General features: G+C 41.6%; 1 protein-coding gene across 3 annotated transcripts; it reads right to left on the bottom strand.

Moving 5' to 3' along the window:
• Positions 1–684: 684 nt before the first annotated feature.
• On the bottom strand, positions 685–21,620 carry slc25a27 (solute carrier family 25 member 27). Of its 3 annotated transcripts, none has more exons than XM_055635568.1 (10): positions 21,227–21,577; positions 19,760–19,939; positions 17,805–17,889; positions 16,067–16,189; positions 14,419–14,531; positions 7,424–7,508; positions 6,341–6,433; positions 1,160–1,262; positions 962–1,058; positions 685–819 (listed from the first exon to the last, which is right to left on the bottom strand). In XM_055635568.1, the coding sequence occupies exons 1-9, from the start codon at positions 21,291–21,293 to the stop codon at positions 987–989; spliced, it is 921 nt and encodes a 306-aa protein (XP_055491543.1). In that variant the 5' UTR covers positions 21,294–21,577; the 3' UTR covers positions 685–819; positions 962–986. The 3 variants fall into 3 exon arrangements, with proteins under 3 accessions (XP_055491543.1, XP_055491544.1, XP_055491542.1); XM_055635569.1 differs by adding an exon at positions 21,586–21,620 and having other exon boundaries at positions 772–1,058; positions 21,227–21,337; XM_055635567.1 differs by having other exon boundaries at positions 772–1,058.
• Between the last annotated feature and the right edge of the window lie 969 nt (positions 21,621–22,589).

The raw sequence follows: 22,589 nt of genomic DNA, 5'->3' as shown, positions 1-22,589 counted from the left end.
GGGGGCGAGGACTCGACTAGAATAATAGTCGTGTCCTCTCCAGGAAGCGACTGAAGGACGGAATCCCCCTTACCGTACCCTCTTCCCCCACATAGACACATTAAAAAACCCCACAAAAAACGCACTTCAACATAACAAAAAAACAAAAAGATACCGGACTGAAGGCGGAGGCTGCTAGCACCAACGCCATCGGATGTTACCTTCTAGAAGGGTTGGAGAGTGACGAGTTGGGAGTTCCCCAAAGCAACACTATCATCAAATATATTCTATGTGTTTGCTTACTATCCAGTTCATCATTTGATGCAATTAATAGTTTATTTGAATTCAGTCAACAAATACACTTAAATTCTAAGCAAGAGAAGTGTATAATAAACCACTTTTTAAATTGAACTGGATATATTTTAAAATTAAAAAATGGTGGTTTAATGGGTGTTTAGCTGGAAAGTTATTTGAAGTATTGTCTTTAAGAAAAATAACAATTGGTTGCTAATTTTGAGCAATTTAGCTTTGGTAGCACAATATTCGAACTTTTAAATAATTAAATGATGAAACAGCTCAAAATATCCAAAGCTAAACTACAATGAGTGAACTTAAAGAATTGATAAACTTTACACACCTGATGGATACTTCCAGAATTCTCTGTTGTATGGGGTTAAGGTTAGAACTAACTGCAATATTTCCATATGCATAACAAGCGCATGTGAAAGAGTTTCAACTTTATTTACTATTTTCTGCCTCCGCTCCAATATCATGTTTACAAAGAGAAGTTATGAACAAGTTGTTCACAGAAGTTATGAACAAAAGACTAAGTGCTGGAGGGTCAGGCAGTCTGAAGAAGGGTCCCGACTCAAAATGTTATCTGTCCATCCTCACCACGGATGCTGCCTGACTCGCCAAGTTCCTCCAGCACTTTGGGGTTTGCTCAAGATTCCAGCATCTGCAGTCTCTTGTATCTTCACGGAAGTTATATTAGATTTGAATAAATGTCAAAATGAATTGATGCCTGTTAATTTTCTGATTTGTTCAAACGTGAGCCAAAATGTCATGGACCAAGGTGCCTGAAATAGAAATTAAAACCAAATCAATTGAATAATATACTTCCCACACAATTCTTTTCTAAGAGAGTTTTTAGATTTTACATCAACATTTGAATATTTACCATTCTTGCCCAAGTTGGGAGAAACCCTTTGTACATTGACAATAATCCCTCTCTCTTTATTGTCTGCTTCAAGCAATCATACGTGGATATGTATAGTAAACCCCTAATAACAAAATAAAAATCAGAAGAAATAAGTGCAGTGAAGATTTCTGGGAGTCAATTCACAAAGGAAAATCAAATTACTTTTAAAAAGAGTATATTTCTACAGCACAATACATTTTCTTTGGTGTAGCAAGTATAGATGCATTTAAAAGGGACCGTATAAACAATTTGCATGTCAATCGTAAAAAATTTATTTGGCCATACAAAAAAAGGCTAAATTACTAAACACCAAATAAACATTTAGAGATTCTATGCCATGATAGAAAACTGTTGTTCTTTTCCACCTTTGTGGTTGCACAAATATACAGTTAAGTTATAAAGGAAAACAGGCACTTTCATTTTAATTTTATGAACTTTACAGGAATTTATTTTCCAAGGAGACACAAGTAGCTGCAGATGTTGGAATCTAGAGCAAAAAGCAAACTGTCGGAAAAATTCAGCGCACCAAGCAGCATCTTTGAAGATAAAGGGATGGTTGACATTTTGGGTTAAGACCTTGCATTAGAACTGAGAGTATAAATGGACGATAGCCATTCTAAAAGGATGTTGAAGGGTGTTACAATGGCTGGTAGATGATAAATAGAACCAGGTGAGGGAAGAGGGAACAGCGAGGCATGGTAGAGGGAAAGAAGAGACAAGCTGAAGATGGTGTGGTAACCTGGTAAAGGAGGGGTGGGAGGAATGATGGACAGATGAGCCAAGAGGGGGAGGGGGTGTTTAGAAACAGGCTGATCACACAAAATGCTGGAGTAACTCAGCGGGACAGGCAGCATCTCTGGAGAGAAGGAATGGGTGACGTTTCGGGTCGAGACCCTACTTCAGACCTACGCTGTTGGATGATAGGAGAAAAGATACAAGGGAAAAAAATGGGCAGATGGCAGAGACAGAATTTAGAAGTGCAGAAGTTAAAGCCTTGGGGAGTTTTCCAAGAGCGGGTCATTTAAAAACCGGTTGCTAAATTTGTAAATTAGCTAATTAGTTAATTAAATATAAACGTAAAATAAAATAAAGTAAAAAAGCAAATAAAAGTAGGGCTTGCTCTAAGGTGAGTGGCCTTGTTGAGGTGAAGTGCCTTGGCGAGTAAAGTGTGTTCAGCAATGAAGCTGAGGCTACACGATTCAAAATTTGTGACTTTTTGTCTACTGAAGAAATGACAGGCAAGTTGGCACAGTATGTTTCCTGCAGGATGTGGGAAGTCAGGGACACCGCTGGTGCTTCTGACAACTACATCTGCAGCAGGTACACAAAAATGCTGGAGAAACACAGCGGGTGCAGCAGCATCTATGGAGCGAAGGAAATAGGCAACGTTTCGGGCCAAAACCTTTCTTCAGACTGATGGGGGGTGGCGTGGAGAAGAAAGGAAAAAGGAGAAGGAGGAGCCCGAGGGCTGAGGGATGGGAGGAGACAGCCCGAGGGCTGAGGAAGGGGAGGAGACAGCAAGGGCTAACAAAATTGGGATAAGAGAGTAAGGTCAGGTGAAATAGGAACCCGTGTGAGAGGGGAGGTGAATGCCAAATTAAAAGTGTTATATATGAATGTGTGAAGTATAAGAAATAAAGTGGATGAGCTTGAGGCTCAGTTAGAAATGAGTAAGTATGATGTTATGAGAATTACAGAGACATGGCTGCAAGAGGATCAGAACTGGGAACTGAATATTCAGAGGTAAACATCCTATCGAAAAAGACAGGTGGGCAGAGTGGGTGGGGTGGCTCTGTTGGTAAGGAATGAAATTCACTCCCATGCGTAGGGTGAAATAGAATCAGAAGATGTAGAGTCATTATGGATGGAACTGAGAAATTGTAAGGATAAAAAGACTCTAATGGGAGTTATCTACAGCCCCCTAAACAGTATCCTGGATATAGGGTGCAAGTTGCATCAGGAGTTAAAATTGCCATGTAACAAAGCTAATGCAACGTTGGTTATGGGAGATTTCAAAATGCAGATAGACTGGGAAAATCAGGTTGGTACTGGACCCCAAGAAAGGGAGTTTGTAGAGTTCCTTCGAGATTAATTCTTTGAGCAGCTTGTACTGGAGCCTACCAGGGAGATGGCAATTCTGGATTTAGTGTTGTGTAATGAACCGGATTTGATAAGGGAACTCGAGGTAAAGGAACCATTAGAAGGTAGTGACCATAATACGATGTTTCTAATCTGCAATTTGAGAGGAAGTTAAAATCGGAAGTATCAGTATTGCAGTTGAACAAAGGGGACTATGGAGGTATGAGGGAGAAGCTGGCCATAGATGGCTGGAAAGGGACCCAAGCAGGGATGACGGTGCAACAGCAATGGCAGGTATTTCTGGGAATAATCCAGAAGATGCAGGATTATTTAATTCCAAAAAGGAATAAAGATTCTAAGGGGAGTAAGAGGCGACCATGGCTGACAAGGAAAGTCAAGGACAGTATAAAAATAAAAGAGAAGGCATATTGCATAGCAAAGATGAGTGGGAACCCAGAGGATTGGGAAACTTTTAAAGATCAACAGAAGGTAACTAAAAAGGCAATACTGGGAGAAAAGATGAAGTACGAAGGTAAGGTAGCCAAGAATATAATGAATGAATGAATAAATAAGTTTATTGGCCAAGTAGTCACATACAAGGAAATTGCCTTGGTGCTTTGCCCGCAAGTGACAACATGACATACAGTGACAGTGAGAAATGACACATCAAACATTGAACATTAATAATAAAACATTATCGGTTAAACATGTGAATTACATAAAATACCAGAGCAAAAGGAGGCTACAGATTTTTGGTTATTGAGTAGAACTACTCGTGGAAAAAAAGGAGGATCGTAAAAGTTTCTTTAGGTATGTGAAGAGGAAAAATATAGTTAAGACAAATGTGGGCCGCTTTATTTTATTCATTTATTTATTCAATTCTTTATTTCGAACAAAAAATAAAAAGCAAGTATGAAACAGCATACAAAACAACAAAAACAAAACAAGAATATTTATAAAGTGTCATAAACAATATTTATAAATAAATGAATCGTATGTGTCCGAAAAGGAGCAGGAAGAAGCCAAAGCATGAAGATAGAAACAGGTGAATTTATTTTGGAGAACAAGGAAATGGCAGACGAGTTGAACAGGTACTTTGGTTCTGTCTTAACTAGGGAAGACACAAACAATCTCCCAGATGTACTAGGGGACAGAGGACCAAGGGTGATGGAGGAACTGAAGGAAATTCACATTAGTCAGGAAATGGTGTTGGGTAGACTGATGGGACTGAAGGCTGATAAATCCCCAGCACCTGATGGTCTGCATTCCAGGGTACTCAAGGAGGTGGCTCTAGAAATCGTGGATGCATTGGTGATCACTTTCCAATGTTCTATAGATTCTGGATCAGTTCCTGTGGATTGGAGGGTAGCTAATGTTATCCCACTTTTCAAGAAAGGAGGGAGAGAGAAAGAAAGCAGGGAATTATAGACCAGTTAGCCTGACATCAGTGGTGGGGAAGATGCTGGAGTCGATTATCAAAGATGTAATGGCGGCGCATTTGGATAGCAGTAACAGGATCAGTCCAAGTCACCATAGATTTACGAAGGGGAAATCATGCTTGACAATTTTTTTGAGGATGTAACAAGTAAAATGGACAAGGGAGAGCCAGTGGATGTAGTGTACCTGGACTTTCAGAAAGCCTTTGATAAGGTCCCACATTGGAGATTGTAGGCAAAATGAGAGCACATGGTATTGGGGGTAGGGTGTTGATATGGATAGAAAATTGGTTAGCAGACAGGAAACAAAGAGTAGGGATTAACGGGTCCCTTTCAGAATGGGAGGCAGTGACTAGCTGGGTGCCGCACGGCTCGGTGCTGGGACCGCAGCTATTTACAATACATATTAATGATTTACATGAAGGAATTAAAAATAACATTAGCAAATTTGCAGATGACACAAGTGTTCACAATTTGCAGTGTGAACTGTGAAGAGGATGCTATGAGGATGCAGGGTGACTTGGACAGGTTGGGTGAGTGGACATATGTATGGCAGATGCAGTATAATGTGGAAAAATGTGAGGCTAGTTGGTGGCATGAACGGGAATGCAGATTATTATCTGAATGGTGTCAGGTTTGGAAAAGGGGAAGTACAAGGAGACCTAGGTGTCCTTGTACATCAGTAACTGAAAGTAAGCATGCAGGTACAACAGGCAGTTAAGAAAGCTAATGGCATGTTGACCTTCATAACAAGAAGAGTTGAGTTTAGGAAAAAATAGGTCCTTCTGCAGTCATACAGGGCCCTGGTGAGACCACACCTGCAGTATTGTGTGCAGTTCTGGTCTCCTAATTTGAGGAAGGACATTCTTGCTATTAAGGGAGTACAGCGTAGGTTCACGAGGTTAATTCCCGGAATGCCGGGGCTGTCATATGATGAAAGAGTGCAGCGACTGGGCTTGTATTCATTGGAATTTAGAAAGATGAGAGGGGATCTTACAGAAACATATACAATTATGAAGGGACTGTACACGCTAGATACAGGAAACATGTTCCTGACGTTGGGGGAGTCCAGAACCAGGGGCCACAGTTTAAGAATAAGGGGTAGGCCATTAGAACTGAGATGAGGAGAAACTTTTCACACAGAGAGTTGTGAATTTGTGGAATTCTCTGCCTCAGAAGGCAGTGGAGGCCGATTCACTGGATATATTAAAAAAATAGTTAGATAGAGCTCTTATGGCTAGGTGAATCAGTGGGTATGAGGAGAAGGCAGGAATGGGGTACTGATTGTGGATGATCAGCCATGATCACATTGAATGCTGGCTCGAAGGGACGAATGGCCTACTCCTGCACCTATTGTCTATGTATCTATGCATTTATGTACTTTGGCAGGAGCTGAACATAAATCTCTGAGTTTTGTGAAAACTGGCTTTCTACATGGCTACAGAATGAAAACTAAACAATAGTACTATAATTATATATCCATGATCTCATTTCCAAACTTTATGGCAAGCACATAAATCATCAGCAAAATTTGTGGTTTCTAACATTATCTGATCTTTAAAGATTCTCTTCCACAGACAAGCACCACCCGTCTACAATAGAAATGTATTTGCATCTGAACAGAAGTTCATTTTATCACACTAACCTTCCTTGTTTATCTCTTGTCTGATTCATGATTCTGGTTTTAATGACATCTGCAGGGGTTCCCATGGTAGCAGCAACTAGTCCTGCACAAATGCTGAGTAGAGGTTTTCATTAGCAAATTTACCACATATTTTAATAGCAAACAAAAACTGAAAAAAATAATCTAAGGAGGACCATCACATTGTGCCATTTTCCATTTGGGCAGCATGGTGGCACAGCTGACAGTGCTGCCATCTCACTGTATGGAGTTTGCACATTCCCCATGACTGCGCGAGTTACATCCAGGTGCTCTGGTTTCTTCCTACATCCCAAAGGCATTCAGGTTTGTAGGTTAATTGGCCCCTGCGAAGTTGCCCCTTCTGTGCAGGGAGTGGATACAAAAGTGGGGTAACACAGAACTGGTGTGAATGGGTGATCAATGGTCGGCATGGACTTGGTGGGCTGTTTCCATGTTTTATCTTTCAATGAATTAGCTTTATATTTCTTTAAAATTTAGCGCAGGAAGAGATATGGCATCAGATAATTTAACATGAGAGACATGTACCGACAATTACCAGCATTTGCGACAATAATTGAAAGAATCAGGACTGAACCAAATTTGCAATATAATTTATAATCAAATGGGTTGTTATGAAAAAATTGCCTACTTTAGACATATTTTGAGAATATCAAGGAAACAGTACTTCAACCCATCTTGATCCACAATCCTGTATAGCAACCCAAGTTTCTAGCTGTACATTGTATAAAGGTGAATAAAATGATGGAATAATTTTGGAAACAGGGGAAGACTGTCAGCATACCTACAAATAAGGAGAAGATTGGGACATTTCTGACCCGAGGTTTCTTAACCGTTTAATCGAGCCACAGCTGATCTGACTGTAATCTCACACTTTCCAATTATCCCAGTAAATTTAAGGAGCACAGGGCCCTAGTGAGTCAAGGGGTGTGCAGAAATTTGGATTTTGTCAGTCAGATGCAAAACTATGGGCATTTCCAACAAATGGGATAGCGGAATAGTGAACTTTTAGTGTACTTACGTAACTCTATAAAAGTGGTTAATTAGATAAAGAGCCAGTACAGGTACCTTGATAAACCATGGCATAAGCTGCTATCCTTCAGAGTTGTGTTTCGTAGTAAGAAGTGTTTGACCATGTCGTAGGTAGTTAAATCTAAAAAACAAAGCCCCATTAAAATAGAATAGCAAAATTAAATGACAGTTTGATCAGTGCTGTGTATACTCATAATCAAGACATATTGAGATCAAGGAGGTGGTGGTGTTGGATATCATGAAGGGAATTTATTAAGATGGATAGAGGATGAGGGGTGACCTTTTGCTGCTTATAAAATCATTAGTGGCATAGATAAGATGAATAGCCAGTCTATTTCCCGGGGGGGGGGTCTAAAGCTGGAGGGTATAGAGTTTAAGGTGATTGGGGAAAGATTTGAAAAGGACCTGATAGGCAACTTTTTCACACAGAGTGATGCATTATTGAAATGTTCTGCCATGGGAAGTGGAAGAGGTGGATACAATTACATTTAGCACACACTTAGAACGTACATGGATAAGAAAAGTATGGAAGGCTATTGGGTCAGGCGCAGGCAAGTGTTACTAGTTTGGATAGGCAACTTGGTCGGCATTGACAAGTTAGGCCAAAGAGCCATTTCTGTAGTGTATCGGTTCATGACAATGACACCAAAATTCCTTGGAAGAACCTGAAGGAATTTACTTCAAATTCATCAGTATATCGGTCTGAAAAAGGGTCTCGACCCAAAACATCACCCATTCCTTCTCTCCAGAGATGCTGCCTGTCCTGCTGAGTTACTCCAGCTTTTTGTGTCTATCATCAATATATTAGTTTTGGTGATTTATCTTTTGTTCACAAAATTAATAGTAGCTAGCTAAATATAAAGATTCAATGATAGGAACAACTTTAGTGATTCAAACTATAAAGAACTCTCAGTTCAATACTTTAAGCCTATTTCAATTTTTTTTTAAATAAATTGTCAAATCTAAATTATCATCCCTATTAAAGTTCTGGATTGGACCTTTTGCATATAATTTCTTTATTATGATAATTCTAGCTCACAAAAAAAACCGATCCTGCCACTTCTTTCCACATTCAATTGCTTTCCAACATTAAAAATAATGTTATTTGAAATATATCCTTACTGCAGAGATCCAACATAAATAATAATTTTATTAAAGTTTCCAGCAATTAACGTTTCATTTTCTTCAAAGTACAAGTTAAAGTAAGTAAAATTTAGATAACTTTCAGGCACACTAGAACAAATTCTAGAACAAATTGATATAATTGCATCAGGTGAGAAGGTCCCAACACAACTCTGTATCCGACATATCAGTCTATGACATTTAGGCCACCTCCAATGTGATCCCACCACCCGTCATCCCAACACACTTCCACCTTCCACAGAGACCGCTCATTCTGCAACTCTTTTGTTAACTCATCCCTTCCTACTCAAACCGCCCCCACCTTATATACATTTCCCCTGCAATCACAGGAGATGTACGGTATACCTCCTCCCTCACATCGATCCAGGGATCCCAGCAGTTCTTCCAGATGAGATAGAGGTTTACCTCTAACCTCTTCTACTGTACATCAACGAGATGTCCAGTAGAATAGACTCAGCGACTGTTTTGCTGAACACTAAGGCCAACTGGATCGCCCATTTGTTAACCATTTCAACACCGATTCCCATATTAACTTTTCTGTCCTGGGCCTCTTCCATTGCCACAGTGAGGCAACACGCAAACTGGAGGAACAGCACCTCATATTCCACTCAGGTAGCTTACGAGTAAGTAATGGTATGAACATTGAATTCACCAATTTTTGGTAACAAAACGATCCCCTCCTTCTCTCTCCCCCGCCCTGCCCCTTCCCTGTTCCCCCCCCCTCCCCCTCCCCCCCCCCCCCCTCCCCCTCCCCCCCCCCCCCCCCCCTGGACTCTCACCCCATTTATCCCTTCTCCCTGTCCCCTTCTGCCTATATTTGCAATACTTTTACATCTAGCCTTCTCAAACATCTTTGGTCTTCTTATCTCTGGCCTTCATCCAATCATCTGCCTATCAAAACAAATCCTCAATTGTATCTACCTATCACTTGCCCTCGCCTTTTTCAGCTTTCTTTCCTCCTCCACCATATTAGTCTGAAGAAGAATCCTGCTGAGTTTTCTTTTTATTTTATAAATAAGCATCTGTAGTTCCTTGTTGTTCCCTTCAACCCAGATGGTCTAAACATTGACATAAAATCGAATTGTGAGCAGTTTTTGGCCCCATATCTGAGGAGGGATGGGCAGGCGTTGGAGAGAGTCCTGAGGAGGTTTATGCGAATGATCCCAGGGATGATTGGGTTATCGTATGATGAGCGGTTGACTGCACTGGGCCTCTACTCACTGGAGTTTAGAGGATGAAGGGGAACGTCATTGAAACCTATCAAATAGTGAAAGACCTAGATAGAGTCGATGTGGGGAGGATGTTGCCTCTTGTAGGAGGGTCAAGGACTGAGAGGTCACACTCAGACTAAAAGCAGATATCTTTAGGAAGATGAGGCGGAACTTCTTTAGTAGGAGGGTGGTGAATGTGTGGAATTCATTGCTACAGGTGGCTGTGAAGGCCAAGTTATTGTTTTTGTAAAGCTGAGATATCAGATTCTTGATTAGTAAGCGTGTCAAAGGTTATGGGGAGAAGGAAGGAGAATGGGGTTGTGACGTAAAGGAAGATCAGCCCTGGTTGAATGGGAGAGTAGACTCCGTGGGCTGAATGGCCTAGTCCTGCTCCTGTGAACTAAAGGTAATTTGACTGAAGAATTGTGTACATTTGATAACTGCATATTATTGCAACATAATTCTTGCAAAGTTAGACAACTTAATTCCCATCGGATCAAGTATTTCCTCTAACATTTTGAATCATATACCAATATAGCTGAAAACTGTGGAAAACATTATTTCACTCACTGCAGCATGTCAAGTTAAAATCAATCTTATTTGTACGAAAAGTATAAAAAATTTAAACTTGTACAAAATGCCTTCATTTTGCAAACTGGCCTCAGAGTGTCTGTGAAGTGAATTTTACTTCACCTTGAAGACATTTTGATTTACATACAGAAGGTGCAGGATCAGTTTATTCCAAAAGAGGAAGAAAGATTCCAAGGGGAGTAAGGAGCGACCGTGTCTGACAAGGGAAGTCAGGAACAGTATAGAAATAAACGAGAAGGAGTATAACATAGCAAAGATGAGCGGAAAGCCAGAGGATTGGGTAACTTTTAGAGAGCAACTGAAGATAACTAAAAAGCGATTATGGGGAGGAAAAATGAGGTACGAAGGTAAGCTATCCAAGAATATAAAGGAGGATAGTAAAAGCTTCTTTAGGTATGTGAAGAGGAAAAAATAGTTAAGACCAAAGTTGGACCATTGAAGACTGAAAAAGATGAATGTATTATGGGGAACAAGGAAATGGCAGATCAGTTGAACAGGTTCTTTGGAACCGTCTTCACTAAGGGGGACACAAACAATCTCCCTGATGTACCAGTGGCCAGAGGATCTAGGGTGATGGAGGAACTGAAGGAAATGCACATCAGGCAGGAAATGGTGTTGGGTAGACTGACGGGACTGAAGACTGATAAATACCCAGGGCCTGATGGTCTGCATCCCAGGGTACTTAAGGAGGTGGCACTGGAAATCATGGACGCATTGGTGATCATTTTCCAATGTTCTATAGATTCAGGATCAGTTCCTGTGGATTGGAAGAGTGAGAGCTAATGTTATCCCACTTTTTAAGAATGACAGGAGAGAGAATTATAGACCAGTTAGCCGGACATCGGTGGTGGGGAAGATGCTGGAGTCAATTATAAAAGATGAAATTGCTGCACATTTGGATAGCAGTAGCAAGATCGGTCCGAGTCAGCATGGATTTACCAAAGGGAAATCATGCTTGACTAATCTTCTGGAATTTTTTGAGGATGTAACTAGGAAAATGAACAAGAGCGAGCCAGTGGATGTGGTGTACCTGGACTTTCAGAAAGCATTTGAAAAGGTCCCACATAGGAGATTAGTGGGCAAAATTAGAGCACATGGTATTGGGGGTAGGGTGCTGACATGGATAGAAAACTGGTTGGCAGACAGGAAACAAAGAATAGGGATTAACGGGTCCCTTTCAGAATGGCAGGCAGTGACGAGTGAGGTACTGCAAGGCTTGGTGCTGGGACCACAGCTATTTACAATATACATTAATGATCTAGATGAAGGGATTAAAAGTAGGTCGTAGGTAGGTCGTGATGCTAGTCGTAGGTGGTCGGAGGCAGTCGAACGTAATAGCCCCGGGGTGAAAAAAAGGTCAGTAGAAAAAAAAGGTTATAAGATAAGATAAGATACGTTTATTGTCATTTGGACCCCTTGAGGTCCAAACGAAATGCCGTTTCTGCTGCCATACATACAAACACATAGACCCAAGACACAACATAATTTACATAAACATAATTTACATAAACATCCATCACATTGCTGTGATGGAAGGCCAAATAAACTTATCTCTCCACTGCACTCTCCCCCCCCCCCCCCCCCCCCCCCCCCCCCCCGATGTCAGAGTCAAAGTCAAAGCCCCCGGCTGGCGATGGCGATTGTCCCGCGGCTATTAAAGCCACGCCGGGTGGTGCAAGGTCGCACACCGGGTCTTGGTGTTAGAGCCCCCGGCGTGCGCTCGCAGAGTCCCGCGGCCATTCCAAGCCGCGCGGGGCAGTGGTGTCAGGCCCCGCTCCAGGAGCTCTTCGACCCCGCAACTCGGGCGGGGGAAGTCGCCGTTGCGAGAGCCCTGAAAAGCGGTCTCCCTCCAGGGAGCCGCGGGCTCCCGGTGCCGCCGTCCACAGACCTGTCGTTGGAGCCTCCGACTCTCCGGTCGGGCCGCAGCAGCAGCAGCAGCAGCAGCAGCAGCAGCGCTCCTCCACCGCTCCACCCGCTCCGGACTCGGCCAGCCCCGCGACGGCGACGGTGAGTTGTAGCACCAGAGTCCCCGGCTTCTTCCTGTTGTAGGCCGCTCCTCGTTGCGGCCCCAACGACAACGGAAACCCGACGAGAAAAGGTCGGGTCTCCAGTGCAGGGAGAGATTTAAAAAGTTTCCCCCCCCCCTCCCACCCCACCCCCCCACACACACACCCCCAACAAAAAATAACAAAAACTACATTAAAACACAGACAGAAAAAAATAAAACGCGGACAGACAGCAGAACGTCACCTCTGTCACTCCAAGGCATGTTCATTTGTAGCTGGAGTGTTTTTTGGAGAGGAGACTTGTGTTTTAGAGATGGCACCAAAAAGGCAGCAGCGCAGGGAGAGGGCACATCCCTAAAAAAAAACCTGCCATGCAGGTGTTCCCCACCCAAGAGGAGAGTGGCAGGATGTGATGCCACAGCAGGTGATAGTGCAGGAGGAGGTAGCCCTGCATGAGAGACCTCTGGAGGAGGAGACCAGGGTGGTAGTATATGTCCCCACCACCACCCCATCCTTCACTGCCTCATTTGAAGGCAACACAACAGCCTTTTCTCCTGTGTCTGACACAGCATCAGAGGCAGATGCCCCATTGGTGGTGAGGGAGGGCTGGAGGAAGGTTATGCCCTACACCTTTACCAGGCAGCAGGAGGGGACCTTGAGGAATGGTTCCAGCAGAATGCCATCCTGTACGAAATGAGGGGTACAGGGGCAGGGACAAGAATGGCATGCTTGCCATCCACTGCCCCACATGTGTGCTTAAAGTTCCAGCACCACTCTCTTCCAGTCATCTGGTATACTGGGACAGCCCATCACATCATCTCTATTCACCCAATGAGACCTCTTCTTGTGCTTCCTCTTCACCTTTGCTCTTCCCCTTCTGCCTTTCTTAAAAGGCTGCTGAAGCAAAAGAGCTACTGCAAACAGCAGTAAAATGTACATGGTCGAAGCCAGTCTTCAACATGGTCGAAGGAGATCTTCTCCATAGTCGTGGGAGGCCTTCAACATAGTCGTAGGAGGTCGTAGGTTACCGCGACCTTGATTTTTTTTTAGGTCGTTTAAGGTCGTCAGTGGTCGCGAATTAGGTTGTGAAAGTGGGACTGGCTTAACAAGAGGAGTTGAGTATAGGAGCAAATAGGTCCTTCTGCAGTTGTACAGAGCCCTAGTGAGACCACACCTGGAGTATTGTGTGAAGTTTTGGCCTCCAAATTTGTGGAAGGACATTCTTGCTAATGAGGGAGTGCAGCGTAGGATTAATTCCCAGGATGGCGGGACTGTCATATGTTGATAGAATGGTGGAGTGGCTGGACTCTGGAATTTAGAGGGATGAGAGGGAATCTTATTGAAACATATAAGATTGTTAAGGGTTTGGACACGCTAGAGGCAGGAAACATGTTCCCGATGTTGGGGGAATCCAGAACCAGGGGCCACAGTTTAAGAATAAGGGTAAGCCATTAAGTACGGAGATGAGAAAAAACTTTTTCACAAAGAGAGTTGTGAGTGTGGAATTCTCTGCCTCAGAAGGTGGTGGAGGCTGGTTCTCTGGATGTTTTCAAGAGAGAGTTAGATAGAGCTCTTAAAGATAGTGGAGTCAGCTGATACGGGGAGAAGACATGAACAGGGTACTGATTGTGGATCATCAGCTATGATCACATTGAATGGCGGTGCTGGCTAGAAGGGCCGAATGGCCTAATCCTGCACCTATTGTCTATTAAAAAATCCAAGTACTTTACCAGATTGTTCTTTATAATTATACACAATATACTGTAAGAAATAATGCTGTAGCTTACAACATTACATAATTTGGAAACACAGGTCTACATTAAAACATAACATCTGCAAAGCATCAACATCTGCAAATTTTGTGCAAAATGATCAACCTAAAGTAATCTCTTGCCTTGGTGTTAATCATCACTTGCTTAACTCATTTTTAAATGAACATAATTAGATTTCTGGATTCCAGCCATTCTATCTATACCATTTCAAACTCTATCGACATCAACTATGAAAGAAATCTTTGGCTTTGTGGTAATTATATTATTAACACATCTAATATTATGGATAAAATGCAATTTCAGATTACCTCCCAGACTGACTAAGGCAGCTCTCTGCACGTTTGGTATCCAACCTGCCCATAATCCTCTGATTCCACCCTCGGACAAAATTTTGACGAAAGCATGGTAGACTCCGTGGATTCTAGAAACAAGATTATATATTACTATCGGATTCAAACAGCAGAAAATAAAAAAATTAACATTTATGACCATGTACATCAAATTGCTTTGCCTTGAAGCCTCCAAATCTTAGCTCCACGTCTACTTAAATACCCTCTCCTTTTCCTTATTCATTCAAATGGCATTGATGTTCTTTTAGTGCGCATCCTTAATGAATTGTTATAGCCCTTATGGTGGAGGTATTACTGTGAGCAGTTTGTAGGGTTCTGAATCTAGATCAGCACCAAGAAGGCATTCTTGTTTGTTTCCAAGTCAGATTGATGCATGACTTGCTGGATGCTTGCAGGTGGAGGTATTCCAATGTATCCATTACATCCCTTTAGATATACCAATGGGTGTTGTTAAAGAAGTAATGGCAAGTTGACATGGAGCATTTTGTAGATAGAATATGTTGAATTCACCGCTGGTGGTGGTGAATTCAATGTTTGCATTATTCTATGGAACTCAACCCCAGTCCCTCTGTTGACTTTCCACTCCAGCAGACTTGTTTTTTCAAATGATTCTTGAAATCTAAAGATACTTAAAATAAGTATCAAGTAAGAACTTCAACATGGGGTCTTTTGCATTACCTTAAGATCTTCTGACGTCAAGGAGACTACAAAAGCAGAGAGTATTCGCAATGCCAACAATTGTAGAGACATTTGTCGACACTGGGCATAATTGAGTTTCCTAGACTGAAATCGGTGAATTTTTTAAAAATGTCAAAAGATATGGGGTCATGGAAGGTAAACATTGTTGATACTGGTCAGCCATGATGTAGCTGAATTGCTTGGTAGGCTCAAGAATACCTGCATGAACTGACCAAATATATGATTTATCAAGTGTGTAGGAAGGAACTGCAGATGCTGGTTTAAACCAAAGACAGTCACGAAATAATGGGTCAGACAGCATCTCTGGAGAAAATATTGTCAGGCTTAAATGGGTTCAGAAAAGATTTACGAGGAGGTTGCCAGGACTACAGGGGGCGAGCTATAGGGAGAGGTTGAGTAGGCTAGGTCTCTATTCCATGGAGCGCAGGAGGATGATGGGTGATCTTATAGAGGTATACAAAATCATGAGAGGAATAGATCGGGTAGATGCATAGAGTCTCTTGCCCAGAGCAGGGGAATTGAGGACCAGAGGACAAGGTGAAGGGGAAAAGATTTCATAGGAATCCGAGGGGTAACTTTATCACACAAAGGGTGGTGGGTGTATGGAACAAGCTGCCAGAGGAGGTAATTGAGGCGGGGACTATCCCATTGTTTAACAAACAGTTAGACAGGTACATGGAGAGGACAGGTTTGGAGGGATATGGACCAAGTGCAGGCATGTGGGACTAGTGCAACTGGGACATTGTTGGCTGGTGTGGGCAAGTTGGGCCGAAGGGCCTGTTTCCACACCGTATCATTCTATGACTCTAAAAGGTGACATCACCTATTCTTTTTCTCCAGAGATACTGTCTAACCTGCTGAGGTACTCCAGGTTTATGTGTCTATATGATTTATCAATATGTCTCACCTTGGAGGTTTTCCTTCCAGCCTTCTTCTCCCTTCCATTTGCATCTGAACTTTCACCAGATCTGTTGGGCTTGCAAAAAATTGACCAAGGGCACCAGACGACATTCCTCCTAATACAGCTTTCCTGGCCAAAGTAGACACAAATAAAACATATAATTGATATTTTGGTGTTTTAATCTTTTACTATTTCATTAGTTCAAAGAACAATTGACTATCAATTGACCTCTTCAGGATGGAATACCTCGCTTTCAGTTTTGACTTTAAATGCATGCAGCACCATTGCATAAAGCACTCCACTGCAATGGACTAGCTAAGAGGTTCCATAGTCCTCTGTGACACACCATCAGCCAGTCTCAGCTGATCATTTGTACATCTAATACTTTTGTGAACAAATGTACTTTTCTTTTAAGACTAGTCACTTGCTGTAACACTTCCTTATGCCTGCCAAACAAATACAATACTTCACAAGATCTGCTAAATCTGCAATCAGTTTGCAAGAGGTGTGATGTTTAAAAAAAAGACAAATTACTTATGTTGCCATTTATAATCTTGGGTTTCCCAAGGGGTTTGGTTCCTTTGAAGTTTAGCCACAATTTTGTGGAAATGTGACAATCAAATTAGGTAGGGCATGGTACAACAAGCAGTCATATCATAATGACCAGGTTTAAGAGTTTGATAGGTCACATGGAGTCAAATTTCACAATCCTACCTGAAAGGAAATTATTTATTTGCAGTTAATTATCTTTCAGGCTTAATTGCCAGAAATGACTTAAATGAGTCACAGCCAAGGGCTAAACTAATGAAATCTCTGTTATAAATAATAGGCTTTAGCCTGATTTTATTGCAGCAGGCATCTAATGGTGCATAACAACCTTTAATACATTTTTATTGATGAGAATTAATAAGAACAGTGAGGAACACAAGGTATATGGAACTTGAATGAACAGAGCTACAATCAATTAAAGAATCAATCAAAGTGAAGAATTATGAAATTGCACAGTTGAGAAGTCAAATTAAGCGCACAAAGAAATAAAACCCAGATTTGTAGAGTGAAAATACAGAAACCATAGAAGTTCCTTTTAATTTTTTTTAAACCAAATATTTTTTCAATGTTTAAATATTCATTCCCAATGGAATGAGACTGAGTATTTGTAATGTAACTTTTAGCTAAACAGAGATTAACTGCAGAGATTTAATACATCTTAAACAGTGTACTTGGGCGGAAACGTGATCATCTATGTGAGTTTTTGCCTGCTACGTAAATATTGCAACTTCAGAATGATCAATGTTTTTTACTTGTGAGCTAGACAACAAAATGCTTCTTTTGTGATATCAATAGAAATGCCACAACTTCACACAACAAATGTAACTGCATATCTTCCCTCCACCTCCACTCTGCTCAAAGATAATACACTCTATCTGCATAAATTACAGGAGGGCACTCGATTTTCACAGCAAAGTTTAGGCCTATTAGATTCTCTACCTGCAATAAATTATAATTTATTTTGAAATATATTACATCTCATATTAATTGATTTTGCTTATTTTGTTTATAATCTTATATAGCTTTTCACACTTGTTTGCTTGCATATGTGCTCAAGCTGATCTAATCGAGCTTCCCCTGAAATCTCAAACTAGGGCCATAAATGATAAAGGATGCATATAAAGAATTTTAGTCAACTAAGAAATAGAACTGAATCAGGCTTATAATTTAATGTCATAACAATCTTCACATTTACCACAATGGGAAGTAGCCATCAGCATTCCTTTTAAGTAGTGAATCACGAAGCTGTTCATATGCAACCATCCGTACACCGGAATACACTGGTATGCAACATGGAAATGAAAGGATATCAGCAAGAATAAAGATCAAGTTCATAAAGGAAGTACAAAAAATATTTATTTTAAAGCTTTCTGCATATATGTTTATCAAAGAGCACACAAAATAAAAATATCCATCCACTAGACTCAGTTCTTGCGTCTCACAACAGAACTCTTGGAGTTGAGATTTTGGTGGACAGCATGCTGATAAGTCTCTGCTGATTCCCAAACCAAGGATTATGAGTCACAGACATTGTTTCCCTTATTTCTCCTAACAGATGCCGATGCCTAGCTGACACGTGCACCAACCCTCATCATAGCTGGGATCGAGATTGACTGTGGGAGAATTTATATCCACAATGGCTTCACGGTAATCAGCACCTGTGCCATAGCTCTGGGGCCCAGTGTTCAATCCTGACCATTGGTGTTGTCTATGTAGAATTTGCACATTCTCCCTGTGGCTGCATGGGTTTCCTCCTACATTGCAAAAGGTGCACATTGGTAGGTTAACAGCCTGCCTTAAACTGTCTATAGCGTGTAGGTTTATGGTAGAATATGGGAGGTGGGGGGAAAGCTACAATGGAGAATAAAATAAGATTAGTGTAAAAATAGGTGTTTGATGGTCAGTGCAGATTTGATGGGCGAAGGGCACGTTTCTCTATAGCTGTTCACTGTACCTCGATACACGTGACAACTAAACTGAGAACCTCTCGGTCTCTTTAAAATCCTATACTTCATGGTACTGGATATAAGCAATTTATCTTCTTGCCATAACTTTGATGTCAATTATTAGATTTTAATACACCATTCAAAGATTCCTTACAATTAATCTTACATAAGCTTATTTTCCTCATCAGATGCACAAACCATCTAACCAATATTTTGCATTTAAGCCAATTAATCCAAACTGATTTGTTATGGTATATTTGCATTGCAACCTAATTCAAACAAAATATATGTTTTAATTTTTGTATTTTGTAGGAAGGTTGTTTTTCAATTTTACAAAGGTGAAGTGTATGTACTTATTTGAAATATAATCAATGTAATTATGTGTGTGCTTCACTTTCTCTCCACACCCTACCAAATATTGGTTTATGTAAAAGGTTTCTTCCACATCACTAATATTCATAGATACAGACAGTAAAACCTCTATACCCTTCCATCAACATATTTAAGTGCAGGAGCAATCCACGTTGGAGAGTTTTCGGAGGAAATAATAGTCAGACAAAATATCTTTATAAACACAAGTATGTTTGAGAGATTAGTAAAATTGGAATAGCAGTGAATCCATTGCCAATGTCTAATTAGTTACCCCGATTTTCACTGCTTCGTTAATTTGGTAACTGGATTATACACCATAGCTGAAACAGGCAGAAATCTGGTGACATTGGAATCTCTTATTCAAAAGCTGGATATGAACCATATATTTTTTGCTTTTAATACTTGGCAAGGTGTCCTTGACAGTACATCTGCTTTTTGGCATGGTATGTACATTTTATCAAAATATTTCTTTAGTTCAGTTCAGTTTAGTTTATTGTCATGTGTACCGAGGTACAGTGAAAAACTGTTTGTCAAAATGTTTTATGTACAAAATCATTCCGTGACCACATAATAGGACGCATTATAAAAGTAAATAGCTGCTATCTGCACAGGAAATCTGATTTTCCGAGCGAAACCTAGGCCTTTTCGCAATGGCGTAGCAAATGATGGCACAAGTGAAAAAACAAACATGCAACTCAACATTTCTAACAGTTATGGATAATCAAAGAGAAACTTAAACAAGAACAGGTAAGGAACAACAGAATTAAAATGTCTATTTCCTAATAATTAAAACACAACAAAGTAAAAGTGTTCAATCTAGTAAGACAATCACCTATATGTCTGTAGATGGCAGGAGTAACACCTTGCCACAGCTTGAACACACCCTCCTCTTTAACTATTCCAATTGCTGTCTTCACCATTCCCCTGTAAGGCTTCGCTGTTTCATAGAATCGGTTGCCCGCTTCCCCTTGAATTTGAAGTCTTGTTTTAGTCAAATCGAGAGGAAAGGTTACTAAGAAAAAAAAGTACATTGCAAATCAGTCAAGTATGGGTCACTGAATGTTATTTTGTTTAAAAATTCTATGAAACATAACCCTGGATCTATACAGTTAACAAGAATATCATCAAATATTCAGATGTCTGCTTTATATTTATGTGCAATGTTTTCATTTGACATGCATCTAATAGACCTCAATATTTGGCATATCACTCCCAATGTTAACTATAGGAGCATTGACAAATTCACAACTGAATCATGTATCAAGGTCACTATTTATCAACCTGGCTGCTCAACACCCGGCTTGAGATCTAACCATTCTTTTGGTTTATGTTTCATTCGCAAGAAGAGCATTTATCAAATGGCGAACACTGCTCTCTTTAATACTCTGATATCTTTCATAAGTGTCCAGGTTTTTGTTTTAATTAAAGTTTGCCTTTGTCTTCTTCTGACTACTAGTTTTAAGTATTTTCTTAAAATTTAGATTTCTTAATTTTCCATATTTGGCTTAACTTACAAGATGTAGTAAAAAGGTCATAAGTTTGTTGACATAATTTCTAATCTACATGTATGTTGGCTTTCTTTCACAGTGGAGGTACTTAGACAGTTATCCCGGAATTGATCCGTCGTTGATAGGAAAGGATTGGACCTTCATTTGTTCAGGTTGACTTGTTTGTCCCTTACTCACAGAATGTATCTAGTAACTGTTTTGACCGTAACCAAATACTCCACAAATCTTGAGCCTTACCTGTAGGGAGAGGTTGGGCAGACTAGGACTTTTTATTTATTGGCGTGCAAGAGGCTAAGAGGTGGATAAAATCATGAGAGCAATTGATAGGGTGAATGCACAATGTGCACTCCAGGAGGAGATAATCAAGAAGCCGAGGACATTGGTTTAAGGAGAAAGATTTATTAGAGATCTGAGGGGCAACTTTTTCACTCCAGAGGGTGTTGGGTGTATGGAATAAGTTGCCAGAGGAGGTGCAGGGAGGTAACACTTAAAATATACTTGAACATGTACAGAGAGGCACGTTTTAGAGGGATAGAGGTCAAATGGAAACAAATGGGACAAGCATAACTTGGGCATCTTTGTCAACATTAATGAGTTGGGCTGAAAGGCATGTTCCATGCTGTATGACTCCAATCGTTCCGCCGTTGAACGGTGTGTGGGCAGAAAGAGGGAAATTGAAATTGTTACAATGAGTTGATCCGACAAGCTGGATTGTCAATAAAAATACACCATATCAAGCTACAAACTGAAAAGTTGTGTTCCTTGGCGATGAAACATAAAAAATGTAGCACCTGTTTCTGCTATAGTGGCGGCGCAGGCAGTCAGCACGAACTTGGTTGGCAGGGAATGCGGGCTCATTGCACTGGGAGAGCCCGGGGCTCAGACACCGTGGGAGCGGCGACCTACAATATATGAAGACAGGAAATTAACAGTTCACATTGCATGCTCTGACAGACAAAACAATGGCATATCGCTGTCTCCAGGGGAAAAACACAGCTTGCAAACAGGCGTGAGAGGTAAAGTGTGCAAGGCCCCGCCCGGTGTAAGGGTCAGAGTGTGCAGTGGGGGCGGTGCTGAACCCGGAGAAGCTGCTCAGCAAAGATACTATCTTTGGATCATAGAGCGGAGGTCTATGATCTTTGCTGCTCACTATCTCAGCTGCGGGGAAGAACCAGGCCAGCGAGCCGCCGCCGGGTGGGGAGGGGAGGGACGAGGGTGACAGCTGCGGATTGCACGATAGTTGCCTGGGTTTCCGTTCAACTCTTTCGATGCGAAGAGAGAGGGGGCAACTGCAAGATCTGCTTGCTCCGAGTCATCTGCAAATCTTATACAAATACAACGAGGGGCAGCCGGATTGCACGCAACCAGCTTGGTTTTCGGTTCAACTCGCTCGGTCCAGAGAAGACTGGTCATCTTGCACCCAGTCGCCTGCTAAATTTGTCCAGTTCAAACGAGAGGCAACTCATTGGGTTAAAAATATTCAGATAACAAAATTCAGGTGGCTGCAAGATTGAAAGCATCAAAGGCATGTTTCAACATGGGCTATAAAAAGTAATTTTTGATAGCTTTAATATTTTGAAATATATTTAAAACATGGATAAATGTGGGGTTATCTACTTTGGTGGCAAGAACGGGAAGGCAGATTATTATCTGAATGGTGTCGGATTAGAAAAAGGGCAGGCGCACTGAAGCCTGGGTTTGCTTGTATCAGTCACTGAAAGTAAGCATGCAGATACATCAGGCAGTGAAGAAAGCTAATGGCATGTTGCCCATAAGCAAGTTTGGTATTCCGACTCTGCATGCCGAGGTCATAGGTCACTAGCAATAAATAGTTTCGGCAACGGTGGTGCTGCATTGTGTGCAGGCTTGCGTTTCGTTCAGGGTCGTGTTCGGGCCCGGCTCTCCTTCCTTGCGGGTGCTCTTGAGTTGCTGCTGGGCCGTCCCCGTCCCCGTCCCCTCCCCGGTGTCTCGTCCCTGTCCCTGTCCGGAGGTGTCCGGGCCGGTCCCGGACTTGCAGCCGGCGCTGCAGCCAATGGCTCCAGCTCGGCTTTGCCTGTCCTGCCGGGTTGGCCGGCAGCCCTCCACCTCCACCTCCCCTCAGTCCGACACCGAGATCCGGCTAAAGATGGGCAGCCGCTGGCCCTGCTCGAAGAC

This window comes from Leucoraja erinacea, chromosome 5, assembly GCF_028641065.1.
Source record: "Leucoraja erinacea ecotype New England chromosome 5, Leri_hhj_1, whole genome shotgun sequence".
Classification (NCBI taxonomy): domain Eukaryota; kingdom Metazoa; phylum Chordata; class Chondrichthyes; order Rajiformes; family Rajidae; genus Leucoraja; species Leucoraja erinaceus.
Note: the sequence above shows the minus strand (reverse complement) of the source record. Positions and strands in the feature narration are given on the sequence as shown.

What these genes read in the sequence shown, in the direction of transcription:
- slc25a27 (XM_055635569.1), bottom strand. Translation starts at nt 21,293, where the DNA reads ATGAGCCCGCATTCCCTGCCAACCAAGTTCGTGCTGACTGCCTGCGCC. An exon ending in CTGGAAGGAAAACCTCCAAG is followed by an intron (nt 14,532 to 16,066) that starts GTGAGACATATT and finishes TCTTGTTTCTAG; the next exon opens with AATCCACGGAGTCTACCATG. An exon ending in TTATGCCATGGTTTATCAAG is followed by an intron (nt 6,434 to 7,423) that starts GTACCTGTACTG and finishes ACCTCTACTCAG; the next exon opens with CATTTGTGCAGGACTAGTTG.